The 14,099-nt window shown below is 34.5% G+C and overlaps 1 protein-coding gene across 1 annotated transcript; it reads right to left on the bottom strand.

Moving 5' to 3' along the window:
- Positions 1 to 289: 289 nt before the first annotated feature.
- On the bottom strand, positions 290 to 11,770 carry LOC115227244 (protein ZBED8-like; the record flags this gene model as incomplete). The annotated part of the gene is made up of 4 exons (XM_029798134.1): positions 290 to 404; positions 4,689 to 4,824; positions 9,299 to 10,824; positions 11,560 to 11,770. Coding segments are annotated over 4 exons (1,988 nt in total), but the record flags the coding sequence as incomplete, so codon positions are not given.
- Between the last annotated feature and the right edge of the window lie 2,329 nt (positions 11,771 to 14,099).

Below are 14,099 nucleotides of genomic sequence, written 5' to 3'. Positions count from 1 at the left end.
CCTTCGTTCTAGATGAACCCTCTGCAGTGATTTGAGCAATTTCTTGTTCTAAAATCAGGATTTGATCATCTCCGTCTTTCAGTTCCTTCGTAGAGTACTGAAAATGAGCCTCTCTTTATTAACCATTATTGTATCTTCGACTTCTTGTATCAGAATCTGTAACTTTTGATGTTGGGTGGCGGTTTCGTTCTTTTTTGAACTTATTGCTTCCAATTTCGAAGCTATTTCTTGTCCTTCTTTGTAGTATATTGCATATTCGAGTGATCTGATATATTTATTGGTCGATTACCTCCTCAGTCGGTCATATTTGTGGTAATTTTTCAATTCTTCTTTCTCCGAGTCCAGAATAACCAGCCGGTCATCAATCTCCTGTAATAAAGACTTTATCTGCTCTCTTTTATTTACTAAAAATGAGTTTTTAAGATTTTAACAAGCATCTTTAAGCAAAACATTGCTTTCTTCACAGTTTTCGTCAAAAACTTTAGTTCCAGCCACTTCTTTGAGTATTTTTAAACGATGAGAGTCTGGAGCGATTGCTATTTCATTGATCTAAAGTAGTTGTTGGATTATTTGTCACTTTTCCTTGTTTTACGATATAATATGGATTACATCGAGAGAATCCGGCACTTTCAAGAAGATTCATAATATCATTTTTTCTATTTTAAAGTTTTAATTGGAAATATTAACGATGCATGTTTTTTGTCGAGAAAATACTGATCTTTTTTAGACGAAATAACTCTTCGGATTACCACTTCTTCTTTGTCAATCTTAAACTGTGTTAAAATAGTTTTCTACAGGAATTCGGTTATCCTCGTTGCTAAAAACAATTTCAACATATGCTGACAATTGCCGACTCCCACCTCCCTCATTTATCATGGCTAATCTTTGGTTTTCCCGAAGGAAACTAAAATCTTCACTTATTACAAACTGTATTGCTTAAAGGTAAAATAATGAAGGCTAACCTACAAAGAAATTACTTTTTCCACTCCCATTCCTGCCTACCACAACGTTGTAGCGAGGATTAAATGGATCTATTGCTATGTTGTCTCTGTAGCTCTTAAAGCCGTTAAGTATGACCTTTGTAATCAGACATCAAACACAACCTGCTTGATGTGCATTTTCGCTCGTAATATTTCATATTTTATTTCTAGTTAAATAAACAAATTAATTTCTGCATTAAATTGTAATTAAAATAATATTAATCTGTTTAAAGAATTCAAATCATGTCTTAAATAAATTTTTTTATGCATAAGAAAATCGCAACAGAAAAATAAGCTTAGAACTAACAAAAATAATTTTTGAAAAAAACTTAATTAAGCCCCCAGAGACAGATCCTATTAGACACACAATCTAGCGTGGCCTTTTCAGAGTTGCATTTCAATAATGCCTTTTTTGATTTTCAGATTGATTAGAAATCAAAAATAGTAAGATCTTTGATCTCTGTACCTGAAAGGTCTTTGATGGTCCTGGAAAGAGCAGAAAAAGATCTTTTGGAATCGAGAATGTCTCCAGCAGTCCCGATTATTTCAGATTTAGATTCATCTCCGAAATTTCATTAAATAATAATATCTTCCTATGTAGGTGTGAATTCAAGTGCATGCGCATGAACTCGCGGTTTTATGAAGCCACTCTCAAATCGAGCGATAATCAAGCAATAACTAAAAAATTGAAAATGTTGCCAGGTCGCTGTTGAAAGGTATCTTGAGCGGAAATTCCAGAAGTTTATTCACATACTAGGAAGTGATTTCTCTAAACGTTCGATCCTGTACGCAGAATAAGCTACTAAGTTTATTTGGGACCTTTACAAACATACGTGCCTTATCTGAAAAACCAAAATAGAAGTTTGGCAATTCGCAAATTCAAAACACATAATTGTACTTCATAAGGCGACTCTTTATCCCCAATACTTTTTGTTATTTGCTCTCCCAAACTTATGAGCAAAAATTAGGCCAAGTTCAATCATAACACTGATATACGCGGATGAAGTATATTTTGAGATCGAAAAAGTCGGAAAAGTCGGCAATCATGCCCTAAATGATTTTTGATTTAAAAATGTCAAAAGAGAAGAAATAGAAAAGAACGAAGAAATGCAGATCATTACTTGACGACTGGAAAGATGTTCAGCGAAGAAAAATGCTCTCGGTTCTTCCATTCAAAAGATTAAAATCAAAATATCTAAGATACACGCGCATTTCAACACATGTGAAAGTGTTTATGCATCGCAATTGTTCTACCTATACTGCAAACAACTCGGGAACGTTGGGCCTGAACAATAAACCTTAATGCATTTCACAGACGAAATCCATTCTGTAAATACCCTGCAACTATTCATACAAAATGACCTAACAAATTCTTCAAAATATTATACAAGCGACTTTTTTAACAGTTTTTTTAACTAAACCTGCGTAACTCTCTCCCGTATTTATTGTCTCAATCATTCATAAGTTTTGAAGTGTCAAGAATCTTTTTCGTTAATTTTAGCCTTGTAATTCAAGAAAAAAATAATTACTAAAAGATTACTTAAACTAGATTTACAGTACGTATATGAGTCATACTTTAAATTGGATTAAAAAAAGATGCTAAAATACAGTCCTCAGATAATTTCACAGATCTCTTAAACGTTGATCATGAATAAGTCGCGAATAAGCTTGCCTGAAAAATCAGTAAGTGTATAACAACTCCATTTTTCTAAAGGAAACAAATCCGATCATGTCTGATTTGTATCTTTTTTATTTAGGCTCATATGTGAGGTTTTCATCAGCGCTTTTAAAGATTCTGTGTTTCTTCAACAAAATGATTTCATTAAATAATCGTAGAAGCATTCAGTTAAACGAAAAACATTTCGTAGGTAATTAATTAATTAATCGGGACTAAAATTTTTCTACATTTTTTAAAATAATGTTTATACTTTACGAAATAATAACATATCAAATATTAAATCAATAAAATTAGTTGTGGTTTATTTATGAAAACTAATGATATAAGAAGATATAAAGAAATACATTCTTTTGGTATTGTCATTAATTTGTTACTTCTCGTAGAAAATCGAAAGGCAAGAGCTACAGAAGCACTCGAATCTCATCCATCTAAAGTCCCTGTATTCTACTTAAGTAATTATATAAGGTTGTTATCGATCGTTTAAACAGTAATGAACAATTGGAATGCTTAGATAAACGGAGATTTATAATTAGCCGTACTGTTACTATGGATTCTATATGTCGTCTTGTGAGGAATCGTTTAAAACTACAGTCAGACTCGGCTATATTTCTTTCTGTCGGTGGCAAACCAGCTTCCTTGCAGTTACTAATAATAGATTACATTAGTTGCACCATTGGAGAGATTTATGACAAGTTTGTGGAAGATGATCATCTTGTCTATATTGAGTATGCTAAGGAACGGGTTTTTGGATAGAATTTACTCCTTTTTAACCTTTTAATTTCTTTAACTTTGAGTATCAAAAAGTACACAAAATATAGTATCGTGAATGGCATTATTTCCAAGTCATGCATTTATGAATTATTAAAAGTGTTTTAATTTCCGACAAATATGATTGCTAAAAATAGCTATTTATCAATATCATACTTTTCAAATCTATGTTAATTTTATTGGATTTTTCTTTTTATTATAAACAGTTTATAATTTTATGACGCATTTGTGCATTTAGATTTAAATACAATTTGTTTATAGAATGTTATGTTCAATAATTTGACACTTCAAAACAATATCAACAGGGCTCTTCCTTTAGTCGGCGCCCCGTCGATTCTAGAACCCATTTAAGCTGATAAACATAATTAAAAATGCATAAATAGGATGATTCAGTTCTCCTTAAATCTATATATGCCTGCTCTTTGGCGAACTAAACAAACATGCAAAATACTCCGTCTTCCTTCAGTATGGAGTTTGTCATACTAGAATTTCAGATCAGTGGAGTTGCGGCGAAAAAAGCTAAATCGATTTTAAAGATCTGCAGTTAGTTAATTTCAAGAAAAAATCTGAAAAAGGGATACACGAACTAGCTTATTCATTATCAAGAAAAATTCCTTCGGGAACCATGGAATTAACGATTCTCTATAATTTCTATAATAGGTTCTACAAATTGTGAGAAAACTGACTGATGTGCAACTATTTGTTTTTTAAGTCAATTAAAAATTTTAATTTAAATGTTTTTAGAATAAGACACTCTAAGGATTGACAAAGTTATACGGAAGATGACTAGAAGATTGGAATTCTTGGAACTATTTTTATTAAAAACTTATTGTCCCAGTTCTATCTTCTAGGTCCTTCTGACAGGAAACTTAAAGCAGATCATTTGACTCATCATGTCTAATAAACCAAGATAATATTCCTGGCTGATTTTCGAATTTTTAGAATCATTAGACTCCAACTAAGAATAACACAAAGAATAGTTCAAATAACGAAACAATCAGGAACAATAAATAAAACCAAAAAAGAATAATCATTTAGTAGGTTGCTTATACGGATATTTGGCATAAATAACCGTCGAGAGACCAACGAGTATAATTCCGGCAAAAAACAAATAATCCGGGGTAAAATCAAAGAGGAAAATAGACCCAAAAGTTGAAAATATGATGGCACACGCGGCCGCAAACCCTTTCAAAATATTGTCCGCATATTTCATTACTGAAGCCACCAAAAGTCCACCCACTGCCTGTAGAATTATTACTAACCTAAACATGAACTACAATCAGACTCTAACCAAACATAAGGAGTGTACCCTTGGAAAAAACCGAATTGAAAAACTTGAGCCCCGTCAGGTTTAGCCAAAATCGTAAAAAGCCCTCCAATGGTTCCATACAGTCCCATCTAACAAAACATCAAAAAATAAAACCTGAATATTTCTTGACCAAAGCGACGGATTGGACTGTTTTAACATCATTTCTGTAAAGACCCCAGAAAATCCGGATAGAATAACGGCAATAGATATACTAGTGAGTCCATAAGACAGCATCTGAGTTCTATTCACTTTCTCAGAGCTCGACTACATAATGTAATAAAAAGTGTACCTGGACGTTGACAAAAATGCAGCCACATGTTAGAATGAGAAGAGAAATGATTTGATAACGTGACAACTTCTTCTTAAGCATAATCACTGCGAAAAAGGCAGTCGTTATTATTTTCATTTGCATCAAAGTCTGAGGATTAAAAAACAAACACCAAAACCTGAAAAACAGCAACATCAAGATTGGAAACAGCTACATATACCAAATTATTCTGTACTACGTAACAGAGTGAGGGAATCGCCATTTTTAGCATATCTTGGTATTTAGTGATTATATGATATTGGAGGTCGTATAAAAGTCCGAAAAGTCCTCCGTTTTGGTGGGCAATGACACACATACATATCAATGTCTGAGAATAAGACACTTTTTAGGTACTTTTAGGACTTCTGTACATACTACGGCCGTGGCAGAATCGAATATTTTCCCTTCGCGAGTGCGGACGTATCGCATTACAAGTGCTGTTGAGCTTGATTGTATCACCAGCAAAATTATGCTCATGTATTTGAGATATTTGTGATCTTTTTGAGTTTCTTGCATAGGCAGTTCGATTTTGGTAACAGACATCAATAATAACGTGAGCAAGACAGCATTTTACTAGTCATTCAATTATTAATTAAAATAAAATAATTATATAAATAATTTTTATAGTAAAAATCATTGTTTGGAGTAATAAAAGGGTAATTAAATTTGAGAAACAGTTGTAACATGAAGAATATCAAAAACCAATGCCTTAACTCTTTCCACAGAAAGCAACTTAGCTTTCTCTTATGACTTAAGTAGCCTATGATTGCAAGGATTCCGTGTGTATGTGCGGTTACATAAAGCCAGTATTTAAAAAGACTTCACTTAACAATAAATAAATTTAGAAGAAAACTTTTTAAAAAAATTTTCAGTTTGAAAACAAACTTTGAGGAACGAAAGTTAATTTCCCTAAAAAAAGCGGCGCTTAAACACAGAATTCTTTACTTTTATTTATTTTTATATTTAAAATCGTTTTCTGCATTCTTTATTCCCGTATATTTAAAGTATTCAATAAATAAACTGAACATTCTATAGTACCAGATAAAATCCTATCAAAATTACTTGAATATTACCCCATCGAAAATTTAACGGGAATTTTAGAAATGTTCAAGTTTCGATAATCATTAACAAAGAGATTATCAGCAGAAATGCTAAATGGTTTTTTGGATATAGACTACTAATACCAATCTAGAAACTTAACCGCGGGACTAGTATAAAAAATTCGCCTGTTATATATTGACCAATATACGAAAATTCCTTGTCTTAATTATACTTAGTTGGATCCAAGGGGCTTTAAATATTCTCTAGTTTAGAGTCAGAGCGGTTTTCAGACTGGGGAATCACAGATAATGTATTTTGGTGTCCCAGAATGTTTAGAAAATCTATAACTATTCTTGGAATTAGTCTTACTTCGGCTTTTGACACTGTAAGTCACGGAAAACTGATATAAGTACACAGTAGTTTTTTGGATATAAACTCATACACTCGGATTCAGGTTTTTCTATTTATAACAAAAGTTCTTATTAGCAACACTACATCCCATGGTGTCATAAATGTATTTTGCACACCACCAGGAGAATAGTTATTCCCATTCCTATTTAGTATACATAGAATCAATATTATGAGATCAGAAAAATTATTATAAGTATAGATGTTGGATGATCAAGAACGGCAGAGAATGACAAAGAAACCTGGCTTTTTTCTTCAAGACACCGAAAGACATGGCGAAAAGAAAATTGTAATCTATGGTGACCTTGGAAAAGCTTATGAGAACTTGGATTAAAAAATTTCTGTATAATTGTCTCTTTTCCTCAGACTATATGAGACCTATGCAAAACTCACCCTCACATATGGATCATGGATATATGTTTTTTTTTATTTTTGATAATATTTAATAGAAATTTCAAATAAAAGTGTTTCTATGTAAATATCACTTTTAAACTTGCATTGTTTACTGGACATGGAGAAGCCACAAATAATCCTTCACGTTCAAAAATCATTGAACTACACTATTTATGACGGCCAATGGATTCCAGATACCACCAAATTTTCCATCATCGGCAGTCAACCAAAGGGGGACGGAATAATTAGTATTTACGAAATGGAGAACATGGACGCTGTACTTGTACAAGAAGTAATTTTATTTTTTTAACTTTCTAAGGTCAGCAAGCCTGTCTCTCTTCGATGCTCGTCTTTCGGTGCTTCTGCATTAGGAAAACAACATCTAGCTACCGGGGACTTAACGGAACGTTAGATATCTGGTCTTACTATGGAATTATAACTTTTCAAGGGATATGGAAAGAATCGATTCTTCGTTTATTCCGTAAAAGCACATTCAGAGATCATAAATATGGTCGACGGACGGTGTTGGCGGCCTGGAATAGGAGAGGGAGCAGCGGAAATAGCTACCTGCAGTCGAGACGGGACTGTAAAAGTGTGGGATCCTCGTCAGCCTGATTCTCCGGTTGTGTCGATGGAGCCATCCCTCGATGAAAAACGTCGAGATTGTGGGCGTTAGCATTCGGTATTTTTATTAAGTTTTTAAAATGGAGGAAATGCATATAATGAGAGTGATCGGGGTCTTTGTGCAGGATTTGACAACGGAGACGTAAAATTGTTTGATTTACGTGCCATGGCACTTCGTTGGGAAACAAATGTAAAAAACGGAGTGTGTTGTGTCGAATTCGACAGGAAGGACATTTGTATGAACAAATTGGCTGTGACTACTCTGGAGTCTAAGTTCCATGTTTTGACATGAGGACAGAAAGTGCAAAATCGAACAGTTTTGCTTCTTTAACAGAAACAGTAATTTACATCTTTAATAGAATTTAGGCTCAAATCAACTTTATGGACACTTCGTCATTTGCCTCAAAATCGGGAAATTTTTATGACTAGTGGAGGGTCAGGATCTCTGTATCTTTGGAAATAGTTATTATTTTTTTTATAAAAATGATTAGTAAATATCCTCAAAAAAGAATTATTGACGATGGAAATGGTAATACAACTGGATGTGCCGGAAGTCTTGATTTGTTGCAGAATGTTACATTGGCGACTCAACTATTGCGAGTTTTCAGTGGTGTCGGGGAATGCAGGGGTTGGCTCTTGCCACATCTTTTGACCAGTCTTTTCGCGTTTGCATTGTTACAAAGTTGTCTACGATACATTAATAATTTTTTCGTATTTCTCGAGTTTTGATTTGCGTTTATTTTCTGATATCAGAGGACATGCCCAAACTCTTTCTGCACAAGGGGTCACGTTACAACAGCACTAATAGGGAAACAGATATTTAGTAGAAGGTGCAGAATTACTTTAAAGAATGAAGTTCTAAAGAATTTTATTCATATCTTGGGCATAGCTTCATATCTTGGGCATAGTAGAAAATTCAAGGATTCGAGTTCCTATCGGGACAATTTTTCGAATAAATGAATTTTTATAATCTTATTTTTTAGTAAAAAATAGTTTGTCACATTCCAGAGCTGTGAGACGCCAAGGCTGAAAAGTTTTAAAAATATAAATAAATTTCAATAAAATTAGATTCTGAAGTTCTTTTGTTGATCTCTTCAATAAATATCTTAAATTAATAAATTTTTCTTTATTATTTTGACGATCGCGATTCCCCGCAAACCAACATAGCATCAAAATCATTGATTTAAACGGTGGCCAAATTGCGAGGGTTCACCTGTTCAAATAAATTCCACGAGACTAATTAAATTAGCTGGCTAAAGTATAATTTTCCTACAAACCATGTTTAAGCTATTAGTGCATTAGTCAGGTAGCACTATATGAGAACAATACGGTTATTTAAATTCAATTCCAGAGCATTAAGTTTTTAGCTTAAGACAAAGTTTCGGAATACTTAATCCTCTATGGAATTGGGAATGAAATGTCGTTTATTGCAGTGTTTCTCAACCTTTTTTTCCCTGAGGCCCATTTTCAGGGTCATATAAAATCTCAGGCCCATTGCCTTTAATAAAACTTTGATTAACAAAAAAGTATTTTTATTAACATAAAAATCTTATTAAAATGTCAATGACTACACTGCTCTTGATGTCTATCTATCAATTTGTCAAGTTGAATTTCCAGATCTTGGTTCAACCTCAAACGTAAGTCTCCTCTCTTCTCAATCTGCAATTGATTGCGTTTTTTGTGAGTAAATCGTTTGTTGCAGAAAATCCTGTCTCAACCAACCAAGTGGTGGGAAAGCCAAGTACAAACGGAACAACTTTTTCAAAGAGTAATGGATGAATCGATTCTACTTTCATCCATCCATATAAGCCATCCCTTTCAATATTTTTCATTAATACTTTGTTCTCCTTCAGTTCAAGAAGTTCTCCAGCAATAATAGGATCAATGTCTTTTTCACTTAATACGTCAAAATGTGCTATATCTATAATCCAACTAGGCGGATTCATTTCGATGATATCTTTAAATCTTCTAGTCATATCTTCTTTCAAGCATTTCAAGTGGTCAGTGCAGCTTGCGATTACTTCTGAGCTCGGAGCAGTTTTGGCAAAATTACAAAAATAAGCAAATTCATTTTTTTGAAGATGCATCTTCCAGAGACATAACTTGTTCAAAAAAGAGCGTACTTTCTCAGCACTATCTATCAGATTAGCATTTCGCCCTTGCAGTGTCATGTTCAGTTGGTTGACATGTGCGAATAAGTCAGCCAGGTAAAAAATCCTTGCTTTTGTATCGTTGTTATTTATCACTGAAAACAAAGTCTCAGCTTTATCTTTCTGCTTCTTGCTACAAGCTTGTGTTTTCATGTCATGAACAAAAATAAGAACCATATCCCACATTTCAGCAAGACGAACTAGGGAATTTCCTTTGGAAAGCCATCTCACTTCAGTGTGCATGAGGAGTCTCTGGTGGTCCTCATGTTCACATAAATGTTGAAATAGGCGGTCATGCAAAGCATTGGCTTTGACAAAATTCACTGTTGAAACAGCGACTTTCAATGCATGTTCCATGTCATCATTGAGAGATTTAGCACAAAGATGTTCTCGATGGATGATGCAATGAATTGCCAATATATGAGGGGCAACTTTTTTTAATTTAGCTACAAAGCCATTCTGTTTGCCGGTCATAGCGCTGGCACCGTCTGTTGCAATCTGCAACAGATTTGACAGAGGGATCCCATTATCGTACAGATAGTCGTAAACAGCCGCATATATAGTGTCGCTTCGTGTGTCAATCAACTTTTTTATAAATAACATTTCTTCATGAATTGCCATTGCATCAATATATCGGACATAAGTAAGTAATAAGGCAGAATTGTTGATTGTTGTCTCATCAATTTGTAGTGAGAACTTAGAAACTTTTAATTTTTCCACAAGCTGTTTCTCGAGGTTTTCTGCCATTTCAATTTGCCTTCTCTTCACTGTGTCATTAGACAATGGGATTTTTTGTAGAATGTTGGCAGCCTGTTCTCCTAGCAGTTCTTTAGCACAGATCAACATTGCTGGCTTCACCAGACGTTCTGCAATTGTATGTGGCTTCCCCACCTTAGCAACCAGTTCACTCACTGCATAACTGACTTTTAGTGTCTTGTTATTATGCTCATTTGCTTTTTTTAAGCAGAATTCTAAAGTTTTTGGAGCATTCTTTTGGCGTAACTCCACTTTCTTCCTGAAATAGCTGCGCTCCTTTCCAACAGAAGCAGGATGCTTCAACTGTTGATGGGCGAACAATTTTGATTTCTTCATGGAAACATTTGTCATTACTAAGCCACAGTCCACACATTCAGGCCTCTTAGAATCAGCACTTGATGGGATGAAGCCTAGTAATAAAAAATCAGTCTGGTATTTGCGTGTAGTCTTCCTTTTTTCCTTGTGTACTTTTGACATGAACTATACAATCAGGCCTATAATATTTAAATTTAAATATGACAATATCATTAAATTAAAAACAAATCAAATCAATTTGAAAATAATAACGAATAAAGATTTATTAGTATTAGTATTAACATATTTTCTTTGAGGCCCACTCCAGGCCCAATTAAATCTTCAGGCCCATTTCAAAATTTCTCAGGCCCACAAGTGGGCCTGGGGCCCAACGTTGAGAAACACTGGTTTATTGATCAAAAACTAAAGGTGCTGAATGAAGTCTCATTAATGACCAAGATGTCAGGAAAAAGAAAATAATAAGACTAACTAAAGGTGCTGAAGAGGCCTGAGAACCAGCTGGTCTAGCCGCTTGGGAAAGCACGCCAGAGACGATGAACTCATGAACCATCTCCAGGTTGATTGTGTGGAAGCGAGGAAATCCGACATACCCATAGAAGATCTTCACTGTATTTCGCCGATGTTGCTAGAGGATCGCGGAATAATGCTCGAATCTCGGTGCCTTCGTAGTTCTTCCGCCAGAGCCCTCTTTTCTGCTTCAGGCATAGTGAAATATCGGCAAGCCATCATTAAGTTCTTCGCAAACTTGTACGCACCAACACCTCTCTGAAGGGGCTGCTTTCCATCTTCCAAGATGTCATGATGGCGGCAACAAAGTCAGCCAATCTCACTTTCTGCTCCTTCTACTTGCCATCCTGGTCCTTCTTCCAGATTGAAAAGAACTGCGAGACATCCCGGTATGGATCTACCTCCATCTCGAGGAAGGGTCAAAGTCTCGGTGAAATGGGTTAACTGAGCTCTATGTGCTCCTTGTTTCTGAGCAATGTCCTCAAGAGGGCGGAGATCTGAATTCTGGCGGATGGCGACTAGGTCTCCGATAAGCTAGAAAACTGATCTAATATTGTTGATTTTAATTTTTTCAAATTAATAATTATATGTGTTTAATTAATAGTAGTAATGTTGAAAGTTTGTTCCTTGTGGATCATTGAAAAAAACATGTCTTTAAGAAACATTCAACATAAAAATATCACCACCACATGCATAGATAGAAGTTCTTTTTTCGACAGATGTATATCATAAATTGATAAAATAATAAATATTCAGCAAATTCAGAAGATCTCTGGAAAACAGTGACCTCAGTAAGCCCAGCTGTTTAAAGAAAGGAGAGGGGGAAGATGATCAAAAAGTACTGGATCTTAACACTGGTCAAAAATTTGGATGGATTGGTTTATAAAGTAACATTACTATGCAGGCAAACATGGGTAAAATTTCCAGACTTGTCTAAACAGGACATTGACTTTTCACAATTCTCCGATCCTGAGTTTGGGAAGAAAAATTCGCTTAAAGTTTCGGAAAGACAATTTAGCCGTGCCGACCTTCGAAAGTCAGGTTTTTCCGGAAAATTCACAAATCCATTAAATCGTGGATTCAGCGGAAACCGCCTTGTTGGAAACTCAGCCGGCTTGTTCTGACGAAAATAACGGTTTAAATTATTATTACTTCTATAGAAGTGATTCCAGACCTAAAAAGTGTAATTTTAATGGTATTTTATTTCAAAATATAAAAAGTCGAGAAGGTTTTATACAATGACTTCTTTGGGACGAGCAAACTGGTATCGAGTTATGTCGCGGTGGGAAATTGTAGGGGGGACGTCGGTATTTTCATTCTGTTTATTCGACAGGATATGCAACAGAGACAAGACCTTCAATGAAGGATGCCATAGCCTCTGTATTACTGATTAAACTATCTGTCTCAGGCTAAAATTTCGGCGTCCAATAATTTACTGTACTTTGATTTGTTCGAAAATAGGACAGGTATTTTGATTGTCTAAAATTTTGTTTTTACTGTAAAAGTCATTTTAATTAGTTTATCATGACATGGATTGGAGTTTTGGAGCTGCCAGAATGACTGTGATTCGGAAAGATGCTGGTTATGGACTTATTTCTCAGCGGATATTGGCAAAATTATTTTATAGTCGGAGTCGTTGTTGAAGACGTTTATGTTAAATTACTTCGAAATGTAAGGAATATTGAGTCAATTTGCGCTGCCTTCATTAATGGAATGCTATCCATGGTTGTGATGTTTAAGAGATCGAATAAATATTAGGAAACACACCAAAAACCTGCTGATAAAACTGGACTTTATTTGGTAAAATGTTCTTCTGATCTGATGGGGTATCCAATAATATTGTCTCGGCCATCTAACGAAGTTGAATCTTCGGATTTGAGCATGTCTGATTTAGATAAATTAAATTGGATTACAAAATAACCAAGAATTAAATCGTTCACGTCAAAAAAGACCGTTCCCGTTTCTGAAATGACTCACATCTTTTATCACGGCATCGAAGGAGGAATCAGCATTCGGCAACTATCTTTAGAAAAGTCAATAAAGGTATTCTCGTAAATGCAATCTTAATAATTCTGTTGTCAATTCAAATTAATAATAATTTCAATTTTTTCAATGTCGAGACTTATCTTGCTCTTTTGTGAATTAGGTTTAAGATTTCCCAGTGTTTTTTATTCTGATGTGCAACTATTCAGAAGTCCGCATAAAGAGTAATGGACGGGAAACATCGCGGTTAAGGAGAATTTCAATGGTGGCAACAAGGAAAGCTTAATTAACTTATGACTTTTCCGAAAGTGCTTCATAATAATAATAATAATAACCACACTCAATTTACGCAGTTAACTTATACGTTTGAATATTTTATTCCATTTTAGGTTATCCTAATAAATTGTTCATATAAAATTTATGTTATTAAAATAAAAAATTATTTTATTATGGATTTATGAAAATTAATCATTTTAGCTAATCGAGAAATATGAATTCCGTGTAACCGCTCACCGTCCTCCTTTCGATAACATAGAGATCATTTCTTCGCTCGACAACAATATACTTATTAACATCAAGTCCATCGTACAGCGGATACTGCCGAACATTGGCATCGTTGTCCTGTCTAAAATTAATTTGACGCTTGAGACCTTAAAAGCACAGTCGTTCCGACATTGATATTTCTTCGTCGTATCTCCATTTTCTTTTTTCAATCATTTTTTCGCCAGCAATAATTAAGTTTTCTAATGCACTTTCTCGTGCCTCTGATAATCCAGTGAATCATAGGCTAATTCCCTTCCATATCAGTGTGTAGAATAAGCGGAGGCCCGAATAATAAAAAATTCTTTGGAATAAATCTGCGATTTCTTCAGAAGATTTG

Source organism: Octopus sinensis, unplaced genomic scaffold (assembly GCF_006345805.1).
Source record: "Octopus sinensis unplaced genomic scaffold, ASM634580v1 Contig02294, whole genome shotgun sequence".
In the NCBI taxonomy this organism is placed as follows: domain Eukaryota; kingdom Metazoa; phylum Mollusca; class Cephalopoda; order Octopoda; family Octopodidae; genus Octopus; species Octopus sinensis.
This window is presented reverse-complemented; position numbering and strand designations above follow the sequence as displayed.